This window comes from Manis pentadactyla, chromosome 15 (genome assembly GCF_030020395.1).
Source record: "Manis pentadactyla isolate mManPen7 chromosome 15, mManPen7.hap1, whole genome shotgun sequence".
In the NCBI taxonomy this organism is placed as follows: Eukaryota; Metazoa; Chordata; class Mammalia; order Pholidota; family Manidae; genus Manis; species Manis pentadactyla.
This window is the reverse complement of record NC_080033.1, coordinates 1,644,195-1,670,790: the sequence shown is the minus strand read 5'-3', so window position 1 is coordinate 1,670,790 and position 26,596 is coordinate 1,644,195. Positions and strand designations below refer to the sequence as shown.

Here is a 26,596-nt window from a genome sequence, read left to right as displayed (position 1 = left end):
GTCAGCGAGCAGAGAGAACATGAAGAGTGTAAGGCCGGAAGGGGTCCTTACATGATGCTTCGCTGCATGATGGCGTCTGGATTCTCCCTTCCTCCTCGCCTCTTCTGTCAGCTGTTCCTAAAACAGATACCCACATACTCGGTGAGGGTTTTACTTGCGCAGAGACCAAAGCACATAATTCTCCTTCTTTCAGAAAGAGAAATCCACAAAGTCAGAAACACAAGCTGCCCTGTCAAGACACTCCCGTTTTCATGGACCAAAATAATTTGTAGTGAGATTCATTAGTGACAAAAAAAGAGTTCTAAGTCAGAGAGCAAGTTCAGAAGCCTCCTTTACAATATGCGGCCTGCTCTTTGTCTCACGTGAAGACACACTGAAGCCCTGAAGGTTTTTTCAGTTCCATTTGGGCTTTTTTTTTTTTTTTTTGAGTTAAGTTTTAGGATAAGCAAAAAATTGTTTCTAGGTGGTTATATAATATCCTAAACGACCGTAAAACGTACAGTTCATTAAATCACATATCCACTGGCATACATAAATCAGCCCTGGACAGTTCCTAAGGCATGCTGTTAACTGAACCGAAGGGAGGAATGTCACGGGGAGCAAGCACCTCACTCCCAAGGGCGCCATGCCGTATGATGCCGTTTACAAAACGACACAACACAAGGGGAAGAAGTGAGCGCTGCCCGGGTAGGGACAAAGGGGAAGGAATATAAAAAGATATCACAGGGCGTTGCTTTGTGGTCCCAAATCCTGACTGTGGGGCTGGGTACAGATCTCGAGGTGGTTCCAATGTCCGAGACAGACACACAACTGAACAAGCCCTGCGGCCTAGCCGGCAGTGCTGCCCAATTCTAACTTCCTGGTTTTGATACTGAACTACAGTTGTATAAGATAGGTACTATTTTTACAACTTCTGGTCAGTCTCTAACTCAAAATAAAAAGCAAAAAACAAAACAGAATGAAGACACTCTACTCATACTGAAAGAAATCCGAGGCATATTCAGTAACAGTTAAAATAATAATAATAATAATAATAATGATAATAATAATAATAATAATAAAGGAGGCAGAACAGTGTGTATAGCATGCTACCCACTTTGTAAGATGGGAAAGCAAGGTTCGTTGGTACCGTTTGTATTTACCAAACTAGAGCTCTGGAAAAACAGTCAAGAAATCGGCAAAAGTGGCTGGGGGAGAGCAGGTTGACTGGAGTAGGGGTGTGAACCAGACTGGTCAGTGTATACCTCTACCTGATTGTATTTTGAACCATGCATAATAAATAACCATATTTATTACTTGTTCAATTTTGTTTTTAAACAGTAAATCTAGGCCCCACAGACTTTTTTTTAATGGTATCACTAATATACAATCATATGAGCAACATTGTAGTTCCTAGATTCCCCGCCATTATCAAGTCCCCACCACATGCCCCATTACAGTCACTGTCCATCAGCGTAGTAAAATGCTATAGAGTCACTACGTGTCTTCTCTGTGCTATACTGCCTTCCCCGTGCTCCCCTCACCCCCCTGACATTATGTGTGCTAATCGTAATGCCCCTTATTCCCCTTCTCCCTCCCTTCGCACCCACCCTCCCCAGTTCCTTTCCCTTTGGTAACTGTTAGTCCATTCTTGGGTTCTGTGAGTCTGCTGCTGTTTTGTTCCTTCAGTTTTTGCTTTGTTCTTATGCTCCACTGATGAGTGAAATCATTTGGTACTTGTCTTTCTCCCACAGACTTTTCTAACTTTATTACCCAGGCCCCACCCTCCTCCAGGCTCCCTCTGGGGAGTGGCCTTGCCCACCCCCAGCAGCCAGTCCCCTCTGCTCCCTTTGAGCACTGGAAGAAATGCCTGGATGCCTCCCTGGGCCCCAGCTGTGGTGGTCAATGGTACTTCCTTCATCATACACACTGCGGGGACCCTGTCCTGTGTTCTCCTGATCAATTGTTTCTCTCTCCAATCAGATTCGGAGCCTTGGCACAATGGACTGTGCCTGATTCACTCCTGTCTCCAAAAATTATTTCCAAGATTTCACATATTCTTCATACCACCTTTGCAATTTTCACCCCATCTATGTAAAACTTGAATTTTTTTTTTTGCTTAATGTTTTTCCTGGAAAAGAATCAAATTTTTATTAACTGGGTGCTTACTAGGTTCAAGGCACTATTCCAAGGGCTGCACACAAATTAATTCATGCAAAACTCATTACAATTCATTATTGACCTCGTAATACAAATGAGGCCACAGAAGCAGAGGTCAAGTAGTTTGCTCAAGGTCACCCAGACTACTGGATTGCAGAACCAGGATCCAAAGCCCGGTACCTGGTTCCAAAGTCCATGTCCTTAACCACTAACTATTCTAAAGGTGAGGAAGGTAGGGGACTGTCTGTACTGGGATTGAGGAGTATGTAGGTGGCCCCGTGGGGGTGTTGACATAATTGTAACAACAATAATCAACCCAATCAAGCATTTTCTGTTTATCCCCATTTCATGAACGAGGAAACTGAGGCACAGAAAGGTCATATCACTTGCCCTGAATCACAGAGCTCACAGGTGGCAAAGGGGGGAACCCAAATTCAGACCGCCTAGCTCCAGGTTCTAGGCACGCCACACTCCCATTTCTGTCACTCCCATTGATAGAAGGACAGCATCACTTATCATAAGAGACAGCCACAAAAGTAAAAGGAACAAAGCCAAATTATTAGGTTCTAGTTAAACAGGGTTGGGGGCTGAAGACTGTGAGCTGAGGCCTGCTGCTCTGTTCAAAGTGGTAAGTAGCCAAGTGCTGGAGAGATGTGAAAGGCACCCTGGCACCAAACTGAGCCTTTCTCTTTAAGACAAACTGAAAAAGATGACAAAGGGATTACTTTATTATGAGTTATATTATTTAATGCCATATCCATATACACCACTTCAAATTTCTTTAAGTATGTGGTAATTTTACATGTGAAACATATACAGAAAATGCTTTTATTGCTTAAAGAAGCACGCAGAAATAAATAGGGACAAAATGTCATGATGAGAATTACTTAAAATATTTCAGCATATGCCTAAAATTTACTTTAAAATAACTCAGGGTTTTTTTTCAAGGGGAAGGAAGAATATAAATGAAATAAGAATGGATGTATTTTGATAATTCCTGGGGTTGGGTAACGAATACATATGGATTCAATATACTTTTGTTTATGTTTAAAACTTCTATAACATAAAAATTTCTTTCAGGAAATTAGATGATGCAAATAGCAAAAAAGTTAACAGTTGCAAAATCAAAATGATGGCATAGTATTATCTTAGCTGCTTTAATTTTCGGTAAGTTTGAAAATATTTATAAATCAAATTTTTAAAAAGTAACTTAATTAGGAATAAAAATATAATTTGAGCATAAAACTCACAGGTCAGACTTCAGGAAAATCAGTAATGTAGGGAATGAACCCCCTTAAAAATATCAAGTATTGGTATGAGTCTCTCGTTTCAGAAAGTTATCATCTATCCTGCACATTAATTATTTGCAAATGTGGGGTCTTTTCTTCCCAGCAGTCAGAGTCCCTGCATTCATCTCCACACCCAGAACAGAACCTTGCAAAGAATTCACTGAACGCATCTCCTAAGACTTTTGGTCTCTGGGGACAAATAATAAAGGAAATCCAGTCCCTGCTCTTGAAAAAGCTCACGGGTCCCACACTCGCAGATGAATCATCTCGCAAAATGAATCATCTACTAACACACTACAAGGATGGAGAGGGTCAGTGGCTGCCCGGAGGAAGGGTTGACTACCAAAGGGAGACACATTTTTAAGGGTGATGTTAACTTCTGTGCACCTTGATTGTGGTGGTCGCTACGCACCTCTACACACCAGCACAAATGCCCCTCCCTTCTCCCCCGCCAAGTTCCTTCCCCCTTAACGAAGGACCTCAGGATCTTTCTCGCTTCCCTCCCCTGGCACCTTTGGTCCTCCCAGTAACCCTCACGGCAACATAAAACCCAAACATTTCTCTACTCTCCTAGGCCCCGTTCCCACAAAACTTCTATAGCCCCACCCCTTCATCCCTTATCAGGACGACCAAGAAGTGTAGCCCGCCCCTTCACCAGGCATACACCAGGGCAGACCTCTTCATTTCCAGGTTGCCTTAGCCAAGCCCTAGCCCTTCCCTTCGGTCTCTCCTGGGCCCCACCTCCGTCCAGGTGGGCCTCTGCTTTAAAAGCGACCTCGTCACCCGCTTCCCCTGGCCCCACCCACTTCCAGGTAGGCCCGCCTCCCTGGCCTTCCAGTTTCCTGTGGCCCCGCCCACCCAAGCCTTATCCTGGCCCTGCCCTCATCCTTCTAGGACCCCGCCCCCTTCCAAGTGCCACCGCTCCTCCAGGCCTCTCCTCAAACCCTCTCTGGTTCAACTGGCTCCCGCCCTCGTCCACCCTCTACCTGGCTCTCTCCCTCCGACGAATGCCCCCGCCCGCTCCAGCGGCCCGGTGCCGGCGCTCTCCCCTCCCCGCCGCCTCAGCGTCCTTTACGCCCGTGCCTCTGCAGCCGGCCAACCAGCCAAGCTATGAGCCCCGAGCGTATAATGGGCCTCGAGCGTACAACACGCGCGCAGCCCCCCAGGCCCTCGCGGGCAGCACGACTTGCCTCTTGTCGGCCCCGCGCGTCGCTGTCCTGGGCGTCACACCCGGAACCGCTCGGCGCTCGACTGAAGTCTCAAATTCGCGCCACGGAATTCGCGCCCAGACTGCAGGGGTCGGACGACGTCGCGCCGCCGCAGCTTCATGAAGGACGCTGGGAGTTGTAGTCTTCTGGACGGCAGGCGTCCAGGAAAGGGGGTGACGTGAGGCAAGCCCTCCCGCAGAGCACGCTGGGAAACGGCCCGAGCCTAACCTCGCTCTGGGTGGGCGGTTTGGCTGTGGGTCCGAGAAGTGACTAGCGGGGAAAGAGTGAGATTCGATAGAAGCCGCTGCGCGAGGCACGGCGGGAAGAGAGGCGGGGGTCCGCGCACGGCATTCCGGGAACAAGGGCCTGGCCAGGACTCGGCGCGGGGCATTGTGGGAGGTGGACGCCGCTCCGGGGCGGGTAGGTGAGTGGGGAGGGGCGGGAAGGGTGCACATCTGGGGGAGGGGAGAGGCACAGCTGGGTGGGACCGTGGAGATGGGTGGGGCAGCGGCGGGCGGGGCTGGGAGGGGTTGGGGAGGCGGGAGCGGGCTGGGAGGGGCTGTATGAGGAGGGGAGGCGCAGCCGGACGTTGGGAAGTAAATAGGGCGATGAAGCCCATCTGAGGACGAGGGACACACATATGGGGTGGATGATAGCTGTAGATGGGAGGAGGGGCCACAGAGGAATATTGGTGACACTTCTGAGAATCGGCCACGAGTGAATGGGACACACACCTGTAGGCAAAGAGTACACACTGGATGGGGGGCGGACATCTGGATGTGGGAGCGTCCCTGGGAAGCAGGGATCGCAGCTGGATGTGGCAGCCCATAGTAGTCACACCTGGGGAAGGGGCAACAGGTGCATATCGGAGACACATTTGAGGAGGAAGGAGCCACAGGCACGTGAAGAGCATGTCTGGGGATGAGGAGCCTGTAAATGGATGTGGGAGCACATCGGGAGATGAAACATCCTTAGACGCGGGGCGCAGATGGATGTCAATTAGAGCCAGGTGTAGACTCACGGAAGGCGGAGTCCCGTAAGAATGGAGGCACTAGAGGTTACCACCAAGTGTGGAAGACACATCTGGAGGGGGAGGAAGTCGAAAATTGGGAACACATTTGAGGAAGTGTCTACAGGTGAGCTTGAGGGTTTTATTTTGGAAGAGGGACCCCAACTGTACCTAGGAGTCACATCTACAGAGGAGAGGACCAGAGTTGGAATCAAGGATCAGGAAGACAGGCTCCAACTGCCCAGGGAATAATGCAGGGGGTGGGAGGAGGCCAGAGATGAAGTGGTGGTTCATGTCCACTGATTGACAGGGGAGCATCCCGCCCCAGGTCCCAGCTGGAGAGAGGCGCCAGCGCTGGAGAGGCCCAGAATGGAAGAAGTAGGATGCCTCGGGTGGGGATGGGTCTGATAGCCACATGTCCCCCACCCTTCCACTCAGGCGCCCCAGCATGGAGCCCCCACCCAGCACGGGCACGGCGGCGGGGCAGGAGGAGCAGGAGCTGCGGGAACGGGCCTTCTTCTCCTGGGCCGAGTTCAGCCGCTTCTTCGACGCGTGGTGCCAGCAGCGGCTAGCGCTCTTCTTCGTCAAGAGCTCCATGCACCTGGCGCGCTGCCGCTGGGCCAGCGCACCCCCGCTCTACACACTCATCGACGTGCTCAAGTACAGCTACGTGCGGCTCGTGTGCAAGGACGTGCGCGCGCCCAGCCGGCCTGCCGTGGGGTGCGTGAACTGAGCGGCTGCCCTGCTGGGTGCTGGGAGGCGGGGTAGCAAGTGGGAGAGGGAGGCAGAGAGCCCCCCCGGTGACTGGGAGGGGACACGCCAACTGAAACAGCCAAAAACACCTCGTGAGGCCAAGAGAGTCGAGGAGGAGCTTACTGAGAGAGGGAGACAGAGCCAGGGAGCAGGAGCGCACGGTGAGGGACAGGGTGGGCTCTGCTGACACTGTAAATGGATTGTAATCGAGACCCACCCAGAGGCAGAGTGAAATAAACATGTCCAAGAGATCCCACCCCTCAAAAAAAAAAAATAGAACATTCTCGAACATGGAGACAGAGCCAAAGACAGAGCAAGAAAAACAGGTGAGAGCCAGGGTTTAGTCACATACAAGAGGTCAGTGACAGACTGGGCTGCAGGGAAAGCCACAGGACAGAGAGAAAAAGATCCATCCATTCCGTAAATACAGGGCCAGGTCCCATGCCAGGGGTTAAGGATACTTCACTGGGGGAGAGGAGATGTTGATCAAGACAAAGGTACTGACTGCCCTTCTGGAACCTTCAGACTAGACAGGAAGACTGACATGTGAACAAGCTCACAAATAGTTCCCTACAAATATAATGCTACAAGGGGCAAGTGAAAAATTCAAGAGAGCTAAGAAACAATTCAGGTAGCCAAGGGTGTTTTAATTGACTTCAATTTTAAAGCAGGAACGTTCGCCATACACTGTTTGCTTTCTAGCTTCCTTTGAGACACGGGAAGAGGCTGAGCCCACGCTCCTGTGCGGCAGACGGCCACTCCAGTTAGACCCTGCATTGGCGCTCCTGTTCCCCCAGACCCCACCGCTCTCTGCCACCTCATACGTAACACTGCCACGTCCTTGTCTCCTACCTGGGCCCCATAGGTACATGAGTGTGAGACCCTCGGTAGGAGAGCCACAGACAAGAGTGGAGTGCTTAACGGCACAGGCTCTGCCTTCAGGCTGCTTGAGACAGGAGCCATCATTTCCTGGGTGGGAGTTTTTGGGCAACAGACGTCACCTCCCCAAGCCTCGATTTTCTCATCTCTGTAATGGGGTTATTGCAGTACCTGCTTTGTGGGGCTGTTGTGAGGTCGTGCACAGGAAGGCACTTACCCAGTGCCTGGACCACAGGGCATCTGGGTAAATGACAGCTGTTACCGGAGTGAAGAGCACACACTTGTGAGCCCGCAGCCTGGGTGCAAACCGTAGCTCTGCTGCTGATTAGCCAGTGACACTGGGCAAGTGACTTCACCTTTTGGACCTCAGTTTCCTCAGTTGGAAAGTGGGAGAGTAATGACCTCATAGGTTTTGTGAGGATTACAGGAGCTAACGTGCAAATTGCTCGGAAGAGTATCCAGCACGGAGTACTTTCTCACGGCAGTTATCACCCGTAATTACTTAGACATTTATTGTGAGATTACTATTTATGATAGTTTCCTCACTGCTTATTCCAGAAACAGACCCAGAGGTCAGGAAGCAAAACAACATCAAACACATATCCTCACACAGAAGTCTGGAACATGAGAACTTGCAGGAAGTGTAGGCCCAATCTGGAATCCCTTTGTTAACTGAACCCAATTCAAAGTAACAAACGCTTATTAAGCACCTACTGTGGGCATGCTCTTTGCTGGGCATTTGCTGAGCCCAGAGCTGGTCTCTGCCCTTGAGCAGCTCAGAACCTAATGGAGGAGACAAAGATAAAAAATTGGAAATAGCAGCCCATAGTAGTGAGAGAGAGGTTGAAGAAAGAGATGGAGGAGGATGAAGAGTGTTTGGTTCCACCGGAGAGCTGATGGTTCTGGAAGGCTTCCTGGAAGAGGTGATCAGGAGGCAGAATCGTCAAGGATTTTATTTGTTTATATATTTATATATGTTAAGTTTTTTACTTAAAAAACCCATGGCACTTGGCTATCTGCAGACACTGTCCCAAGCACTTTACAAATATCAGGGGGAGCCAGGGACCAAGCAGGGCGGGGGACTGACAGGCTGTGGAGGGGGCGGGCAGGATGCCCTGGGCTTGGGCCTGGTGACTGGGGAGAGAGTGGATGGTCCCTAGATGGGGAGCCCGGGTGTGGGGGTGGCTGGTGAGCTGGCTCGCGGTGATGACTTAGGGCCCATCGCTTCTGAGGCCTCTCTGTCCCCAGCTGCTCAGGCAGGGCCTCTCTGGTATCATAGCCCAGCAACAGCACATACATCAACGTCCCAGGCCGGGGTCGAGTGTGTGAGAAAAGGGGGGAGATGCGGTTGAAGGGTGTCAAGGTCTGGACCCGCAGGGCTGAGTTCAGGGGCTGCGACTTCATCCTGGGGGTGCTGGGCAGCGCTGGCAGGGCTGTGAGGAGGGTCACCTCGAGGGGTAGGAAGCCCCCTCTGGGGCCATGTGGGTGACGGACTGGAGGAGAAAGATGAGAGGCCAGGGAGGAGGCTGGGGCTGAGGGTCCAGAGAGCATAAGCAGGGGCTTCATTCCCTGGCCAACCCCCTTTCCCAGATGTTGCACAGCCACGTTCTTCAGGCCGCCACCTGCATCCTCCCCTCTCACGCTCTGTCGCGCACTCTCCCCGGCCTCTCTCATACTTCCCTCACCAGAACGGGACTGCTCACCCTTGCCCAATACAGACCACCCTGTGAAGAAGACACAGAGAGCTTGAGAGCCTGAAATCAAGAAGAAATGGGTGCAGGGATTACAGAACAAATCGCGGCAGTGGTACTTTTAGAAGGAAAAAAGTGTGAAAAGAGTGGCCACTTTTTAAGTGCTTGCTATGCACCAGGCCCTTTTCTAACCATTTTACATAATTTTATCCTCTTATTTAGGCCTCTTAATGAACCTGTGGGGTTGGTATTATTATGATTGGCCCCAACTTCCAGATGCGAAAACTGAGGCACAGAGAGAGAGAGCACAGCTCAGAGGGAAAACAGGATTTGGACTATACAGTCAGATCACAAATTTGAATTACCATCCTCTCTTTTTCCTCTCTCTCTCTTCCTCCTCTTCCCCTCATCCTTATTTCAGTCATGGATTACCAATATCAGAGTGGAATGTGTTGGGACCCTAAAGATTTTTTGGTCCTAGGTGCCATGCCATGTGTCCATGCATCCAAGAGGTTTGTTTTGAGCACTACGATGTGCAGGCAAATGCGTTTTGGATGCTGGGGTCTCAGTGGAAGAGCTGCCCCTTCAGTGGAGAGCCCACGTTACAGATGGGCAGCAATCCAGTTATCACCCCAAGGCATGATGAAATCTGCCCTAGCCCGGGAATGCTCAGTGAAGGCTTCCTGGAGGAGGTGACAGGGGCTCTGATGTGTGAAGGATGAGTAGGAGTTAACTAGGTGACAAGAAGGGAGAAGGATGTTTCATGAAGGAAAGAACTTAGAGTAGGTTGGTGGCCATGGGAATGGGAAAAAGTGGATGGTCTGGTGAGCGTAGAAGGCACGATCGGGGGGGACTAGAGTGGTTAGATGGGTGAGTGGAGTGCCTGGGTGCCTGCGGTTCGTACCAAGGGATATGGTCATTCATTCATCACAGATACTGAGCAGTGCCAGGGGTCAGGGGCGGTTCTAGAGGCTGGGAATACAGCAGTGAACAAAATGGACAAAACTCCTGCCCACGTAGAGTTTACACTTAGAGGGGGTGGCATTACTCCCCCAGCTAGGTAGAGAGAAGTCACAGCAGTGGCATGTGGAGGCTGCAGTAGACAGCTTTGTGAGCTAACTGGGCCCCAGAGGGGATATGCTAGTCTCTGGCAAGATGGATGGGTTCACAGAAGGGGGGGACCACCCCTGACTGGGGGGGCTTGTTCCAGGAGCTAAAACCCCTGGACCAAAAGAGCGGACCAGAAGCCCACGGGTTATCCTAGGGAAATGGGTTTGTGGGAGCCTGTGAACTTGCTGAGGTGGTGGCTCAAAAATGGCTGCATATCAGGGGTTTCTTTGAGCTCCACCTGGTACCACCAGGGTGGTTCTGCATCTGTATTGTATTTCTAATGATTTGTACACTTAGGATTTTTCTAGATTTGCGTTATTTTTGTTACATTAAGGCAAAAAGCCTCAAGCCCTTTATGTAGATTTTTAAAATCTGGCACGCTGCCTGGTTTTACTTTACCTCATGCAAGGAGGAGGAAATGCATGTCAGGGATCCCCTTCTGGTTTAACAAGGACAATTCTCTCTATATGTATACCAGAGTTTCTCTGGGTGGGTCCTGAGGAGGTTCACCCTCTCAGGGGCCATTTGGAAACAACATGGGAGCGTTTTGGCTGGGGCCAGGAGCTGGGGGCACGGGTGTTACTGACAGTTACGACCTGGGAGTCAGGCTTCTTAATTACATGCTGACCCCTGGACAGTCTATGTTACAAGGGTGGACAAATTAGGAGGCCTTTGAGCCAAGTCCACCCTGCAACCTATTTTCTGTAAATAAAGTTTTATTGGAACACAGCCATGCTCATTCATTCACATGTCTATGGTTGTGTTTGCAACATAGCAACAGAATATATTTACTATGTGGCTTAGTGCAGAAAAAGTTTGCTCATCCCTTGTCTATAAACCTAAAAACCTCCTACCAGAAGTGCTGATGTCACCCCCCAACCCATGGAGACACACAGAACCCCCTTTTTAGAAAGCAAAGTCAATTTAAGCAGCATTATCGGGGAAATGCACTCTGATTTTTTTTTGTCTATTCTCTTCCACTTTCTACAATGCTGGTTTGCAACTCCTTAAACTGATTTCAGGTAGTTAGGCCCTGCCCTGCTGCTTGAGAACCACTGTCCCAGACTGACTTGCACACAAAGAGATGTATAAGAGAGTGTTCACCACGCACTGTTTGTAAGAAGGGAGAACTGGAGTCAACCTAACAGTTGGCAGAGCTACAGAGTGAAATTTCAGGCAGCCAGAGGAACGAAACAATCTCGAAAAGCTGATGAGTGAAAAACTGCAAAGGTTTCTGTGACTGTCACGCTGGTATTAGTCTCCTGTTGCTGACAAATTATCGCAAATGCAGTGCCTTGAAACAATGAGCTGTGTGATCCTACAGCTCTGAAGGTCAGGAGTCCAACACAGGTCTTGCTGGGCTGCAATCAAGGGGTTTCTGCAGGGCTGTATTCCTTCCGGAGGCTGTAGGAAAGAATCTGTTTCCTTCCTCTTTCAGCTTCTGGAAGCGGCTCACACTCCTTGGTGTGCAGCCCCTCCGCCAGCACCAGCTTTCATTCTGTCTTGGACTTGACCCTCTTGTTCTCCCTTCCTCATAAGGTCCTTGTGACTGACTGCATTGGACCCACCTGGATAACCCAGGATGATCTCATCAGAAGATCCTAATTTAATCACGTCTGTAAAGTCGCTTTGGCCGTATACAGTAACATTGCACAGTTCAGCACCTAGGATACGAAGATCTTGGGGGGGCTGTTATTCCACCTATCATATGCTAGAAAGCAAGGTTTTCCTAGTTAAACTTTTTGAAAGTGTAACATACATTCAGAGTAGTGCCCACATTATTATACATGTGCGCCTTACAAATTTTCCCAAAATAAAATGCATATGTAACCAGCAACCAGAACATGCCTAGTGCCAAGAGGCCCCCTTGTCCCCCTCATAAGGTTAACCACTAAAGGGTAACCATTATCTAGTCTCTTGACAGCAGAAGTTAATGTTGCCTGTTGTTGAAGTTTCTATAAATGGGAACCATGTGGTGGTTCATCCTCTTTTGTGTCTGGCTTCTTTCCTACGGCAGGTTTGTGTCCATCCATGTTATATTCATCCACATAGTTAGGGACAGTAATGGTTTGTTCATTCTTATTGTTGATCAACATTGTGTTCGAAAGGGGTGTCACAGCTTATTTTCCTACTCTTCTGTTGGATACTTGGCTTGTTTCCGGTACTGGGCTAATATGAGTAGTGCTGCTGTGAACATTCTAGTACATGTCTTTCAGTGACCATCTGCAGGCATTTGTCTCGAAGGGAGATACTGGGTCATCATCAGGTGGTACGTGATTGGCTTTAGGAGATACTGCCACACAGTTTTCCAAAAGGGATTTACCGTTTTCCACTCCCATCAAGGATAAATAAGAGTTCCAGTTGCTCCAGTCCTCATCAACACTTGATGTTATCAGTCTCTTTTACTTGGTCATCTGCTGGTGTGTAGTGGCATTTCCTTAGGGTTTTAATCTGTATTTCCTTCGTGATTAATGAGTTTGAGCACCTTTTCATGTACACAAAGTTTTAAACTTAGGAACCTACCAGAAAACAGAGGCAGTCATGCTAAACACACAATTTGTGTAGTAGCTAACTTTGGAGACTTTGTTGGGGCAGTTCACAGAGGGCCCGGACTTGTGTTTTGCTAAATCAGAAATGCATACAAGAGTATTGAAGTGTCTTATTTTTAAAAATTGAGTAAATATAATAAACCATTCATTTTTTATAGAGATGGGGGTGGTAAATACAGCATCATAGCAAACATAGCACTCACGATCTTCCAGACACAGTTTTTAAGTGCTTTGCATATATCAACTCTTTCAATCCTCACAACAGCCTATGAGAAAGGTATTAGGATTGTTACCTCCCTTTTTACGTATGAGGAAACCGAGGCACAGAGACTTGAAGTGACTCACCTAAGGTCACACAGCTGGCACATTCTCAAAGCCCTCTCTCTTCTCTGTGCTTGGAACAATCCTTAATTTTTTAAAAGTGCTTTAAAAAAAGGAGAGAGAGAAGGCAGAAGAGGGCAGCAGGCTGATGTGACCGCTGCGGTGGTCGTTCCTCCCGCAGGCCCCCCCAGCCCGGCTGCCCGGCCTTCATCATCGTCAAGCTGAGCCCGCTGCGGGACCGCCTCGTGGTGACGGAGTGCCAGCTGACCCACTCGCACCCCGCCTGCCCGCTGGAGTTCGCCTACTACTTCCGCCCGGGCCACCTGCTAGCCAACGCCTGCCTGCCCGTGCGCACCACCAACAAGATCTCCAAGCAGTTTGTGGCCCCGGCTGACGTGCGCCGCCTGCTCTCCTACTGCAAGGGCCGCGACCACGGCGTCCTGGACGCCCTGCACGTGCTCGAGGGGCTCTTCCGCACCGACCCCGAGGCCAAGGTGGGGTCTTGGGAAAGGCAGTGCTGGGGAGGGGGAGAGCCACGCCTAAGACACCGGGGCACCCATTCATTCATCCGCCCACTCATCCATGCGCTCCTTTCTCCTTCATTCCTTGTGCGTTCCTTCCATAAGTACTTACCGGGGCACCGGGGAGGCAACTGCCTCCCGGACGCGCGTGGTCCCGGCGCAGGGAACTCGCCCACTGGGCAGCACCTCCACGAGTGCTTCCTGCCTCCAGGGAAACGCTCTGAGATTCTGTGCTGTCCACGTGGTAGCCCCCAGCCACACGTGGCCACTAAGCTCTTGAAATGTGGCCAGTACAACTGAGGAGCTGAATTTTTAAATGCACTTCATTTTAACTAACTGAAATTTAAGTAGCCACTTGGGGCCGTGGGCTACCTTGCAGAGGTAACTGCTAGAACTAGCTCACAGCTGTAGTGGGAGAAGCTAATAGGCATCCAAAGGGGAGCCTGAAGAGGGCTGCAGCTGGGAAAAAGGATTCAAGTGCTGGAAGGTGCATTAAACATCTTTTAAACTGAACTACACATACGGAAAATGCACAAAGGAGAAGTATATCGTTTGATAAATGTCCACAAAGTGAGAGCATCCCTTACCCTCCACCCAGATCGAGATTTAGACACGAGGGTGCTGTGTTACATCATGTGATGAAATGAGTATTTTAAAGGAGAAAAGGGTGAGGGCGTGGAGAGGAATGGTTAGTTGTAAGGGTGTTTTAATTTGTGTGGTGGGGGAAGGTCTCTCTAAGGAAATGGTGAAGCAGAGGAGAGAGAATGGAAGCAGGGGACTCCCCTTCTGTCTTCAGAGGAGAGCGAGTTCCAGGCAAAAGGAATAGCCAGTGCAAAGGTTCAGAGGCTGGAGCAACAGTGCGAATGCTGCTCCTCTGTGAAGGAATCTTTCTGCAGTTTTGATCCAGCTTCATGGCCGGGGTGAATTTGAAAGGAAGGAGGGATGGAAGGAAAGCAGGAAGGCAGGCAGACTGGTTTCCCCCCACTGGCTGTGCTTTCCACTCATGTGTGGAAGAGGTAACAATGAGATGTGAACCCACTCTCCAGAATCAGGTCTGGAGCATTCTCCCCATCTCCATCTCATGCTCAGTAACCAGCCTTCATCCAAGTCACCAAACCCAGCCTCTATCCACACCTAATATTGACAATACATTAGCTACCGTTTATCAAGCACTTACTATGTGCCAGGCACCACCTTTAAGTGCTTTCTGTATTGTAATTCACTTAAATCTCACCAGAATGCTGTGAGGAAAGAGTCCACCATTCTCATCTCCATTTTATCAACAAAGAAATGGAAGCACAGAGAGGTCAAGTAACTAGCTGGAGGTCACACAGCCACATAATGATGAAGCTGGATTTCAGACCTATGCAGTGTGGATCCAGGGCCATGCTGTCAACGAGGCTTGGGCCCCTTCCCATCAGCTCTAGTCTCTGGAGAGTTGAGGGCTCTACCCAAGTCAGTTTGCTGCTCTGTAAAGTGGGAGAATGTACACAGGCACCCCTCACCCCACTGGTTTTTACTGAGCTATTCACTGTTCTCCAACCTCCACCACGAAATAAATAAACCTCTCTGTCTTCCCTGGAAACACCAGCAAGTTCAGAAAGGAAAGCCCCCAGGGGCAAAGGGATTGTCCTCCTGGCTTCCAGTCTGGAGGCTGTCAGGAGACCTAGGCTAACCAAGCGCGGCGCCTGCGGCTGTGTTCTGGTCCACCTTAGCACTTTACAAATGAGGAAGGCGTTCTGGAAAACCAAGAGAGAGACTAGAAAATGGGTTAAACTTTTTTTTTTAACGTCTAAATACTGACTCTTTGAATAGGCAATACATTCACATGGTTCTAAAATCAGCAGGTACAAAGGAATATGTAATGAAAAGTCCCCTTGTCACCTGCTGTCCCCCGAGTGCCCTCCTCAGAGGCCACCAGAGTGTCAGTGGCTTACCCAGCTTCTGTATCTTTCTACCCTCGGGCCCAGTGCTATCCTATGACCTTCTGTCATGATGGGAATGACCGTGTCCAGCACAGTAGCCCCCAGGCTCACGTGGTCAGTATAGCCGAGGAGCTGACTTTTCAGTTGAATTCAGCTAATTGAAATTTAAACAGCGCCTTGTGGCTGGTGGATTCTGTATTGAACAGCACAGCCCTATATGTATGCAGATACATGTATGTATCTTTATTTTTAACCTTATTTCCCTTTGCCCCCTCCCCCAACAAGGGAGCTTATTATACACACTTTTTTGCATCTTGATTTATGGGCGGGGACATGCCAGGTGTCAGCATCTTCCAGTTTCCTCTGTGGCTGGTCAGATCCCCTTGAGAAAACACCAACCTCCTGCCTAGGGGGAGAGGCCGGGCCACCAGCTCCTGGGAGCTGCGTGGCGGGGAGAGGGCTGAGGAGCTTCCCCATCGAGTGGGCCCCGTGTCCCCAAAGCCAGGACCCTTTTTTTCTTCCTTCTCTATAGACTCAGCCTCCAGCCATCTGGGGGGGAGGGAAACAAGCGTTACAGACCTAACTGCCTCGTAAACAGCCCTCAGTTTCTCTGTTTTAACCTCCCCAGCCTAGGCCTGCCAATTCTTTTCGAGGACTCTGCCGTTTCTCTCTTTGTGGAGAGAGGTCACCTTGTCCATCTGCTTTCCAGCTTCCAAAGTTTGGTTCCCACAGTCTCCTTTCCTATTGTCTCTGCCCTTAAATAAATAAGTAAACAGATCCCCTTTCTGCAGATGTAACTGAGGCTCAGGAAAGAGTGAAATTGAAGGGGTGTGTTCAGCCTGTCACATAAACAGAGGGTTCACCTGGCTTTTTTCACTTACAAGATATATTCAAAGAGTTCTGTATTATGGATCTCTCAAAATAATAAAGGATTCTTTATCCTCATCCCAAGACTAGGCTAACCAACACCCACTTATTCTCTTCTCTTCCCAGCAGTCTCCTGAAGGAGGGATCACTTTGAAAAGCTGAATGTCTGGGACCCCCTGAGGTGGCTCACTTAGTCTTGGGAGGGAATCAGACAAGAGGAGTGTCCCCAAAAGCCACAGCCATAGTCTGTGGACAAGACTGAGTGGTTACTCAACCGGTGAGGTGTTAAGACCTTTAATAATAAGCCCGAGGCAGTGCAGAGGGGCTGAGGTGTCCAAGCCTGTCTCCATTATCTCATTTGTGCCAGGCTCCAGGGTAACAAGCGAGCCAGCCAGCTTTCTGGGCAGAGACAGGCCTCGCACAGAAAAGTTGCAGCCTTCTCTTACAAGGTTGCATTGCCTTCTGAGAAAAGTGAATATTGATCTGAGGGTGCTACTTCTAAGAATATTAAATGGAGAACTGGTGCAACCTCAACAGAGGACAGTTTGGCAATATCTGTCCAAATGGCCAAAACATACCCTTCGACCTGCTCTCCCACCGCTGGGAATTTATCCTGCAGCCATGATTACAGAATGACTCATGTGCAAGGTTAATCAGGGTCAGTCCTGAAAACAAAAGATTGGAAATAACCAAATCCCCACCAATGGGTAATGGTTACATAACCTGTGGACCATCTAGTCCCGGAATACTATGCAGCCTTAAACAAGAATGAGGCCAACTCTAGGAACTGACCCGAACAGATCTCTCAGATAGAATCTTAGGTTAAAAAGAAAAGCAAGGTGCAAAACAGTCCATAATATATGTTGCTTTATATATGAAATGGAGAAAATAAGACTAAGCAAGTGATATATTATGTAGGGTGTGCTTGCTCATATTCACTTAAAGAAATTCTAGAAGAATACTGAGAGGTGTGGATGGGTGTAGGAATTGCAAATGGAATGGAGTGGTTAGAAAACATGGCGTTTCACGGTTAGAGGAGTGGAGTGGTTAGAAAACAGGTGGGTAAAAGACCTTGTGCTGTATAGATGTACAGAATTTGACTTTTGGACCCTGTGGATCTTTGCACATTCCAATAATCCACATTAAAAGAAACGGTGAAAAACAGACAGTATTCCCAATGTGCCACACCAATCTGTTTCTCTCTAGAAAAGAAAAATGAGGGGTGAGTGACAGAGTGTCTTACGACTGTGTCGGTCAGGGTGGCCTGGGATTGGCATAGTAACAGCAGCGCTCAGATCTCAGTGCCTTACCTCACTGGAGTTCATTCTTGCTCCTGCTCCATGCCCACCGTGAGTCGCTGGGGGATGTACTGCTCATCTGAGTCACCCAGGGACCCAGGAAGGTGGGGGATCCATCCCCGCGTAATCGCCACGCCTGTCGGGAAGGGCTGTTAAGGCTTCTGCCCACAAGGGACTCACCAGGCCAGGTCCCTTCCACTCATACGCAGTTGGTGTGACAAAGCAAGTCACATGTCCCTGCCTAACTGCGAGAGAGCAGAGAGGTGTAATCCTACTAAGTGCCTGAGACAGGGAAAGCTGTGACTACGTGACACGGGGCCAAAGGGCTGCAGGCAGAGAGAGGATCGTTTCACCCGGGGCCTTCCAGAGCCCTGCCTCAATCTCATGTCCCCACCATGTAGTGACACAGACCTCTCTATCCTCTCTCTTGTCCCGGCTCCCAAAGGGAATCTTCTCTATGCCCAGAGCCTCTTTTTACATCAAGCCAGCCATTTTCAGGGTGCTGCAGTTAACAGCTAAAAATTTGATTTTATTTATATTGCCATATGCTAAAAGCTTTAGCTGTGCCTACAATTTGTATAGAATTCTAGTTTTCTGATTGTGGGGCATTCAATAAGCTGTGGACAAGTTGCTTAATTTCTCCGACCCCTAGTTTGTTCATCTGTAGAATGGGGATGATCATGGATACTATTTCATAAGACTGTTGAGGTTGTTTCTATAAGGATGAAATGTGTGGGTGTCTGAGTGTGTGTGTGAAGAACAGTGCTCGGAAAGTAGGATGCCCTATATGTTTGAGCTATTAAGATACTATTTTTATCCCCACAATTTTTTCTTCAGGGTAGCCTGGAGCATAGTATTGCTCCGATCATATGATAAAGGAGGACGTGTGCTCAGATATAGGCAGAGGAGTGGACGGAAAGCGTCAAGTGGCATGGTTTCTGCTGTCCACACTTGTGGAACCCACCATCTATGGCTGATGCATCCCAGTGCCACCCATTTGTGTGTCTGGGATGACACCTGCGCCCATTCATGTCTTCAGATCTGCCCCATCTCCTCTTGCCCTGTGTTCAAGATAGAAACCTCTGAGTCAGGCCTGTGTGACACTTTTGTGCAAGGCCACAGGAGAGGAGTGGTCAGGAGCATGGACCCCGGGTCCAAGCTACGTGGGCTCAAGTCCCAGCTCTGCTACTCCCTACCCATGTGACCCCAGACAAGAAACCATGCCTCCACTTACCGTCTGGAAAATGGGGATGGTGACAATACTACCTGTTTTACAGGATCGCTGTGAGGATTGAAAGAGTTAATGCCTCAGAATTGGGCTGGGCATGGAGAAACCACTTCACACACCTGAATCATCTTGCATATATTTACCCATCTTTGGTTTGCAGGTTGTCACCTCCCACTCTAAGGAGTCTTATTGACTTCTCTGGGCCTGAGCCAGCGCTCGGCACATCAGAGTTGCTCAGTAAATATTTGGCAGATAAATCCACTCATTGGTGTGTCCCCCACCCCTCATCAAATGTTGCCCACCCCAATCAAATGCCACCACAGCCTCTCAGTGTCACCCACACATCTTCCTCCCCTCCTTGTTTTTTTTTTTCCAATCATTCTTAATGACCTGGTCTTGGATTCCAGGCCACTCATGTTAGCAATATGGCCTTTGGCAGGTCATGCCACTGGTGTAGTTGGGGTCCCTGGGACCACCCCGAGGCCCTGTGAGGACTCACAGACTCGGCAAAGCTGCTGTGCTCACGGCTACAGCTTACTGCAGTGAAAGGGTGCAGATTAACAACAGCAAAGGGAAGAGGTGTGTGGGGGGGAGTCCAGGAGAGGCCAGGTGTGAGCTTCCAGTTGTCTCTCCCGGTGGGGCTGAATGGACAGCATGACGTTCTCCCAGCAGGGATGTGTGACAGCACCACGGGGGGCTGCCAACCAAGGGCACCCAGCTGAGCCTCGGCGGGCAGGGTTTTTATTGGGTGGTCACACAGCTGCGTCTGACTGCCTGAGCGGCTAAGTTGTGTCTCCAGCCCCCTCTGGAAGTCAAACTGCTTCCACATGGCCCAAGGACCCCACCGACAAACAAGTGACTCTTTATCGGGCACGATTCCAAGGACTTAGAGGCTATCTCCCAGGAGCTGGGCAAGAGCCGAACCTTTCTTTGGAATGTGCAGTTTGGACAACCTAGCCCTGTTGGGCACATCCCTTCTGCATCCCTGGACTCTCCCAGCCTCAGTTTCCATATCTGGAAAATAATGATCCCCACTCAGCAATGCCCTTCACTCAATCAGAAGGCCCCACGCAGAGCATAGTCAGTCCTGTTGCCTTTGTTTTTTTTTAAATTAAAGTATCATTGATACACAATCTTATGATGGTTTCACATAAACAACACTGTGGTTTCAACATTCACCCATATTGTCAAGTCCTTATCCGCTCTGTCGCGGTCACTGTCTATCAGCGTAGTAAGATACTATACAGTCATTAACTGTCTTCTCCATGCTGCACTGCCTTCCCCGTGACCTACCTACGCTGTGATTGCAAATTATAGTGTCCTTTATTCCCCTTCTCCTTCCCCGCACACTCTCCCCAACCACTCCCTTTGGTAACCACTTAGTCCCTTCTCGGTGTCTGTGAGTCCGCTCTGCTAACCTTTCTTTTTAGCATGCCCTTCACTCTCAGGTAACAATAATAATAGCAACAGCTGATAATAAACGGTGACCACTGACCAGGCACTGTTGCACCTGCTCCATGCAGGCTTCATGCTCATAGCAGTTTCACAAGTTCAGTGCCATTACCTCCCCACCTTTGCAGATGGGGACAACTGAGGCATAGAGGAGTCCAGACACTCTAAGTCACACAGCTGGCGTGTAAACTCACACAGCTAGGAGGAGGAAAGGGCTGGGCTTGGATCCCTAGTGAAGGATCCAGAAATGCCAAACTACCCCATCCATACGGTTATGCTGTCGCTCATGGAGACTCGGCCGGTACAACAGGGCAGGCCTTAGGACTGCCTCAGTCCCTTCTCTCTCCTCAAGGCCTAGCACAGCGTCAGGCGCACAGTAGGTGCTCAATAAATGCTGTTTACTGAACAAATCGTGGTGCCAGGAAAGCTTATGTGCCCTCTATAGGAAGAAAACCCAAGATCAGAAATCAGAGGTGTCCCTTCAAGAATGGAAGTCAACTTCTAATTAGTCAAGTGCTTACCAGCCCTGGAGGAGTCTCGGGGCAAATACATTTTGCTGCATTTACATTTTTTTTTTAATTTTTTATTAAGGTACGATTGATATACACTCTTATGAAGGTTTCACATGAAAAAACAATGTGGTTACTACAGTTACCCATCTTATCAAGTCCCCACCCACACCCCAATGCAGTCACTGTGCTGCATTTCCATTTATTCTATTCCTGAATCCCAAGGAGAAAAAAATAAGAACTTACCTAATACTATGGAAACGCATAAGATTTTTTTAACCCATTAGAACTATTACAAATTTTATCTTTTGATAATTTTTAGATGAGTGCCATCAAACAGAATTTTCTATGATATTGGAAATGTCCTATATCTGCAATATCTAGTAGAGGAGCCAATAGCCTTGGGTGGCCACTCAGCACTTGAAATATGACTAGTGTGACTGAGGAACTCAATTTTTATATACTGTTAAATCTTAATTCAAATTTAAATAGTTACATGGGGCTAGTGGCTACCATATTGGACAGAGCAGTTCTAGATTGAAACACCCTCTGAGATAAAAAAAATACTTTTTTTTCATAAAATGTAGTGAATTCCAATACTATTTAAGGTACTGGGTGTATGATTTCGGGGTTAGCAAAGCAATCTCTTTGTTCTATTTGGACTCTACTAGGCCTTTTCTTTTAAAAGAGGATTTTTTTTTCCCCCTTGAAAGCTGAGAATCTTGCAGTGAGTTTTAACCAGTTTTGTAGGATGAGGTTGGATTATGGCAGAATGGTTTGTGGAGAAATCTGTGCTTAAACGGTATTCAGATCCTGGTTGTGTAGCTGTGGGTCAGCTCTGACAGGGACTGGCTGAAAGAGGCTGCCTGCCGGGGAGAGGGGGCCTAGCTCAGAGCTGCTCATGTCCCTGCCCCATTAAGTGGATTTTGTGCAATAGTAATGAGGCCAGAGGGGCTGAGGTCAAGGAGGACAAGAGGGACAGAAGATGAAGTTCAAGTGCCTGATCACCCAGCCCACAGCACGGTGTGAACTCTGGGAAGTACGACGGGATGTCCTGGGAAAGGTTTTCAAGGAGGGTAGGGGTAGGGGTGGGATGATCTGATTGGAGTTTTGAAAATGCCCCTTTGGTGGGACAGACAAGGGGCCTTGGATGGTGACAGGAAGCCCAGGTGGCTCAATAATCCAAGTGAGAGGTGGTGGTGGCTCCGACCAGGACAGTGGCTGCAGGGGTACAGAGAAGTGGTCACATTGTGGCCTTATTTTGAAAGTCACTTCTAGGAGCTGGGGATGGATTGCATGCCCATGGGGAGAAAGAGAGACGCCAAGAATCAGCCAGGAAGGCTGGGGCCTGAGCTACGGACTGGATGTAGAGCCACTGTTGGGGATGGACCGACCAAGGAGGGGCAGGCTGGCGGGAGCGAGAACTGGGTGTGACATCAGGCCACTAGTCTCCAGGGGCACATGAGCCATCCAAGTAGTTAAGTAGGTGGGCCTGGAGCCTAGGATACAGAACTGAGCGTCACTGGCCTAGAGGTGGTGAAGACCATGCGTCTGGATGGCTCACCTTGGCAGAGCCTGCAGAGAGCGAAGACGAGAGGAGAAGGCTAGGACAGGCTCTGCGGCTCAGTGACACTGAGAGGCGGAGCAGAGGAGGGAGGGCAAGCAAAGGACCCTGTGTAGGCGATGCCTGAGGAAGAAGGAAAGCCAGGACTTTTCAGGGTGACAGAAGCCAAGAGAGACCCATGTTCCAGGAAGGCAGTAGTGGTAGTAGGGATTTGATACATACCAGACATCATTCCAAGCTTTGGACACGCATGATCTCATCTGAGCCTTATACGACCCTGTTAAATAGACATTATCCCCATTTTGCAGACAAGGGAAGTGAGGCTCAGAAAGGGAAAGTCACTCGCCCAGGGTCACACAGCTAGTGTGACTCTTCCTTGCACCTCCACTCCAAAGACTTGGCCAATGGATAGCAGCACACACCATGCATTCATTCACCTAGGATGTATGGAGCTGCTGTTCTGGGCCAGGTGCTATTTAAAGCATCAGGGACGCAAAAAATAATAATAATATCCCCGACCTCATGGGGCTTGTGCTTTCAGGAGGGCAAACAGGCAATAAGCAAATCAGCATGGAAAGGTGTGATGTGCTTCAGGGTGGTAAGTGCCATGGCCAAAAGTGGCGTGGGAGAGCTGGGACGTTTGCTTAGATGGGATGGTCAGAGCAGATCTTTATGAGGACGTGGTCTATGTGCAGGGATGGCAATTACGGCAGTAACACTTGGAGAGCACCATTCGTTAAGGGAGTGTTGAGTAGCAGCAGTAGTTATTTGTGCCTGGCAATGTTCTCAATGCTTTAACTCATTACAGCCTTCCGGTTACAGGGATACTCTCATCACCATCATTTTACAAATAAGATGGAGGTCAGGGAAGCTGGTGGAAGGTGCACCGCCAGGACGTGGGGCTCCAGGGTCTCAGCCCAGGCAGGCTGGCTCCAGATGACCTGCCCAGACCTGACTCTCTGGGCACGAAGGAATGAATAGTCAGTTTCCAGATGGGGAAACTGGGGAACAAGGAGGCTAAGGAGGTAACTGAGGGACAGAGAGGTTAAGTCACAAGATTAGAAAGTGGTGGGACCCGGCTTCAAAAGTAGGCAACCTGGCTCCACGGTCTATGCGCTTTACCGGAGGACCCGGGGCTCTCAGACTTTAGCGTGCGTAGGAATCCCCTGGAGGGCTTGTCAAGCACAGGCTGCTGGGCCTCTTCCCTGGAGTTTCGGACTCAGCAAGTCTGGGATGGGCCTGAGAATATGCTGGGCCAGGCCTACACTCTGAGAGCCTTTGTCCTGGACTGCGTCTCAGTGCATGAAAGGGTGAATATCCAGTTCCCAGTAGGTAAACTGAGGCTTACTAGTGTGCAAAAATCACACAGCCTTTAGATGATGGTGCCGGCCTCTCACACCCAGGGAATCCGCCTCCTGTTTGCATCTGTAACCATTCCCAGGCACCGCCTCCTGCCGGTCAAAAGAAGAAATGCACGTACGCCATGAATAAATGGATTCCCATTTCCCCAGAGTGGAAACCGCGATCCGGGAGCTGGGCGGGCGACCCCGGCGTCCTCTGACCTCCTTCCTTGCCCCCCTGTCCGGCCCGCAGGTGAAGCTGGTGTTCGTGGAGGACCAGGCGGTGGTGGAGACCGTGTTCTTCCTGACATCGCGCACCCGGGCGCTGCTGCGGCGCTTCCCGCGCATGCTCCTGGTGGACCGGCTGCCCGGGCTGCAGGGCGCGCTGGACCTGCTGGCGGTGCTGTGCGTGGACGGCGCAGGCCGCGCGCGCCAGGCCGCCTGCTGCGTGGCGCGCCCGGGCACGCCGAGCCTGCTGCGCTTCGCGCTGGCTTCGCTGCTGCAGAGCGCGCCCGACGTCAAGGGCCGCGTGCGCTGCCTGACCGCCGGGCCCGAGGTGGCCGCGCAGCTGCCCGCCGTGCGCCAGCTGCTGCCGGGCGCGCGCGTGCAGATCTGCCGCGCGCAGGGCCTCGAGACGCTCTTCAGCAAGGCACAGGAGCTGGGCGGTGTCGGCCGCGAGGACCCCGGGCTGTGGCCGCGCCTGTGCCGCCTGGCCGGCGCGTCCTCCCCCGCCGCCTACGCCGAGGCCCTGGCCGAGCTGCGCGCCCACGGCCCAGCCGCCTTCGTCGACTACTTCGAGCGCAACTGGGCGCCGCGCCGCGACATGTGGGTGCGCTTCCGCGCCTTCGAGGCGGCCCGCGACCTGGACGCGTGCGCCCTGGTGCGTGGCCACCGCCGGCGTCTGCTGCGGCGCCTGAGCCCCTCGCGCAGCGTTGCTCAGTGCCTTCGAGACCTCGTGGCCATGCAATGGGCTGATGCGGCCGGGGAGGCGGTGCCCGACGTCCCCGACGGCGGAGGACCTTGGCTAGAGGGGGAGCCAAAAAGGGGAGGGCAGGTGGAGAACGAGAGGGTGAAGGGCCTGGAGAGCGGGGACTGGGGTGGAGTCCCAAAAGAAGGAAGTATGTGGAGAGGCAGCCAGCTGGGGAAAGAGTGGGTCAGAGGACTGGAGACCAGAGACCGGGAAGGGGCGCAGTTAGAAAGGGAGAGGGAGAGACGCCTGCAAATCCGAGACTGGAGAGGGGTTCATCTGCAGAACCAGAAGGTAAGAGGGCTGGAAGGGAGTGTCCGGAGAGGGTCCCAGTTGGAGAAGGAATACTTGAGGGGGCCAGAGATCAGGGACTGGAGGGGGTCCCCACTGGAAGGTGAGAAAGATTGGGGGCTGGAAGGTTGTGTTTGGAGAGGAGGCCGGCTGGAGGACCAGGGGCAGAGAGGATGGGAGGGGTATGCCTGGAGGATGACCCAGTTGGAGGATGGAAGGATTAGGGTGCTGGAGGCCACAGACCGGAGGGGGCTCCCGTTTGACTGTGAGAGGGCCAAGAGTCTTGAAGGGGGCCCTTGGACGGGGGGGTCGTTGCACGATGAAAGGGCAAGTGGACTGAAATCCAGAGATTGGAAGGGGCCTCAGTTGGAAGCCGAAAAGGGAAGGGGACTCGAGGCGAGAAACTGGCGGGTGGTACATTTGGAGAGGCCCCCAGAGTTGGTCCCTGAGAACGGAGACCAAAGGGGGCCCCAGTGGAGAGATGAGAGGCAGAGAGGGTCAGAGATTAGGGAAGAGAGAGGAGTGAGGTTGGGGGTGAAGAGAAGGGACCTGGAGGATGTAATCCTGGTCCAGCTGGGGGACACGAGGGTGACAGGCCTGGAGAATGGAGGGGGAGGCGCAGCCCGTTCTGCGGGCTCCAAGAGCAGAGGCGGGCAAGGGGTGGAGTGTGGGGACCCAGGAGTTAGGTGTGTAGAGCCCGGGAATGGAGTCATGTGCAGCACCCCCATGGGGACTGGGCTTGAGGGTGACCCCGAGTGGGCAGTGGCGAGGAGAGCGTACCTGGCTGTGGGGGAGAGCCTGCAGGAAGGAGGAGGAGACGGCCTAAGGGAACCCGAGAGGCCTTGCTGCTCGCCCGGAGAGGAGGGGCTGGACTGGGAGCCCCTGTCCAAGTTCCGAGCAGCGTGCGGGCCAGAGCTGGCAGACCTGGTGGCCGAGGAGCTGGCCTTTGCCAGGCAGCACGGGACACGGGGCTTCCACTGGACTGGAGCTGGCTTTGCCCTTAAGGACGGCACCTCGGACTTCTTCCTGGACGGAGCCCTGACGCGCTGCAGCTGCTCCATCCACGCGGCCCGACGTCTGCCCTGCCGGCACCTCTTCGCAGCGCGCCTCCTCACCGGGGCGGCCTTATTCCACATGGACCTGCTCAGGGATTGCTGGGGGAGAGCCCCAGAGCCCTGACCCTTCGGGTCCCCGCCCATCACCCTCCGCTGAGAGAGTGGGAGGGCCTTCTTTGATCCCAAAGATAACAGGGCTGAGGCCAAGGAGGCCACCCCGGTCCCTCGGGCCGCCTCCTGGGTCGTACAGAGACCTCATCTGGGCAGTTTGCCTCTCTGGGCCCAAGGGGAAGCCAGCGGTGGTCTCAAGGCCTGGAGCCACAGCAGTGGATGGTTTTGGTGGCCAGGGTGGATGCTGAGGGCTTCCCTCGGAGAGGACGTGTGTGATGAGAGGGGCAGACCGGGTCAGGCAGGGCCAGAAGGAAGGAGGGGGAGGGCAAGACGCAGGACGTGGGGGGAGCCAGGCAGGAGCAGAACGGGTGGTCCAGGGAGTGCGGGGGCAAAGGGAGAAACAAGGGAGAAAGTCAAGGGTAAATGAAGGGGAGGCAAAGGGAGGAGAGGGGGCAGGGGCCAGAAATGGAGGCAAGGACAGGAGAAGGCGAAGGAATGGAGGGGAACAGGGAAAAGCAGG

General features: G+C 51.3%; 2 protein-coding genes across 7 annotated transcripts in view; one reads left to right on the top strand and one right to left on the bottom strand.

The window, feature by feature from the left end:
* LIG1 (DNA ligase 1) overlaps positions 1–4,755 on the bottom strand; it is a 39,065-nt gene extending 34,310 nt beyond the window's left edge. For 4 of the 5 annotated variants that reach the window (XM_057493354.1, XM_036885446.2, XM_057493356.1 and 1 more), the window contains exons 1-2: positions 4,619–4,755; positions 52–117 (exon numbers count right to left, since the gene is read on the bottom strand). In XM_057493354.1, coding sequence (XP_057349337.1) covers positions 52–68 — 17 coding nt within the window. In that variant the 5' untranslated portion in view covers positions 69–117; positions 4,619–4,755. Of the gene's footprint in view, positions 1–51; positions 118–4,104; positions 4,221–4,618 lie in introns of those variants that run through there. The other variant, XM_057493355.1, reaches the window with a different exon arrangement.
* Positions 4,756–4,912: 157 nt separating this feature from the next.
* Positions 4,913–26,596, top strand: ZSWIM9 (zinc finger SWIM-type containing 9). 2 transcript variants are annotated; one of them, XM_036885444.2, is made up of 4 exons: positions 4,913–5,060; positions 6,084–6,365; positions 13,130–13,442; positions 23,906–26,596. In XM_036885444.2, exons 2-4 carry the CDS (start codon positions 6,094–6,096, stop codon positions 26,087–26,089), a joined length of 2,769 nt encoding a protein of 922 aa, XP_036741339.1. In that variant the 5' UTR covers positions 4,913–5,060; positions 6,084–6,093; the 3' UTR covers positions 26,090–26,596. The 2 variants fall into 2 exon arrangements, with proteins under 2 accessions (XP_036741339.1, XP_036741340.1); XM_036885445.2 differs by having other exon boundaries at positions 4,927–5,056.

Coding starts and splice junctions, on each gene's coding strand:
- ZSWIM9 (XM_036885444.2), top strand. CDS start 6,094: ATGGAGCCCCCACCCAGCACGGGCACGGCGGCGGGGCAGGAGGAGCAG. Junction 6,366..13,129: donor CCCAGCCGGCCTGCCGTGGG/GTGCGTGAACTG, acceptor TTCCTCCCGCAG/GCCCCCCCAGCCCGGCTGCC. Junction 13,443..23,905: donor GCACCGACCCCGAGGCCAAG/GTGGGGTCTTGG, acceptor TCCGGCCCGCAG/GTGAAGCTGGTGTTCGTGGA.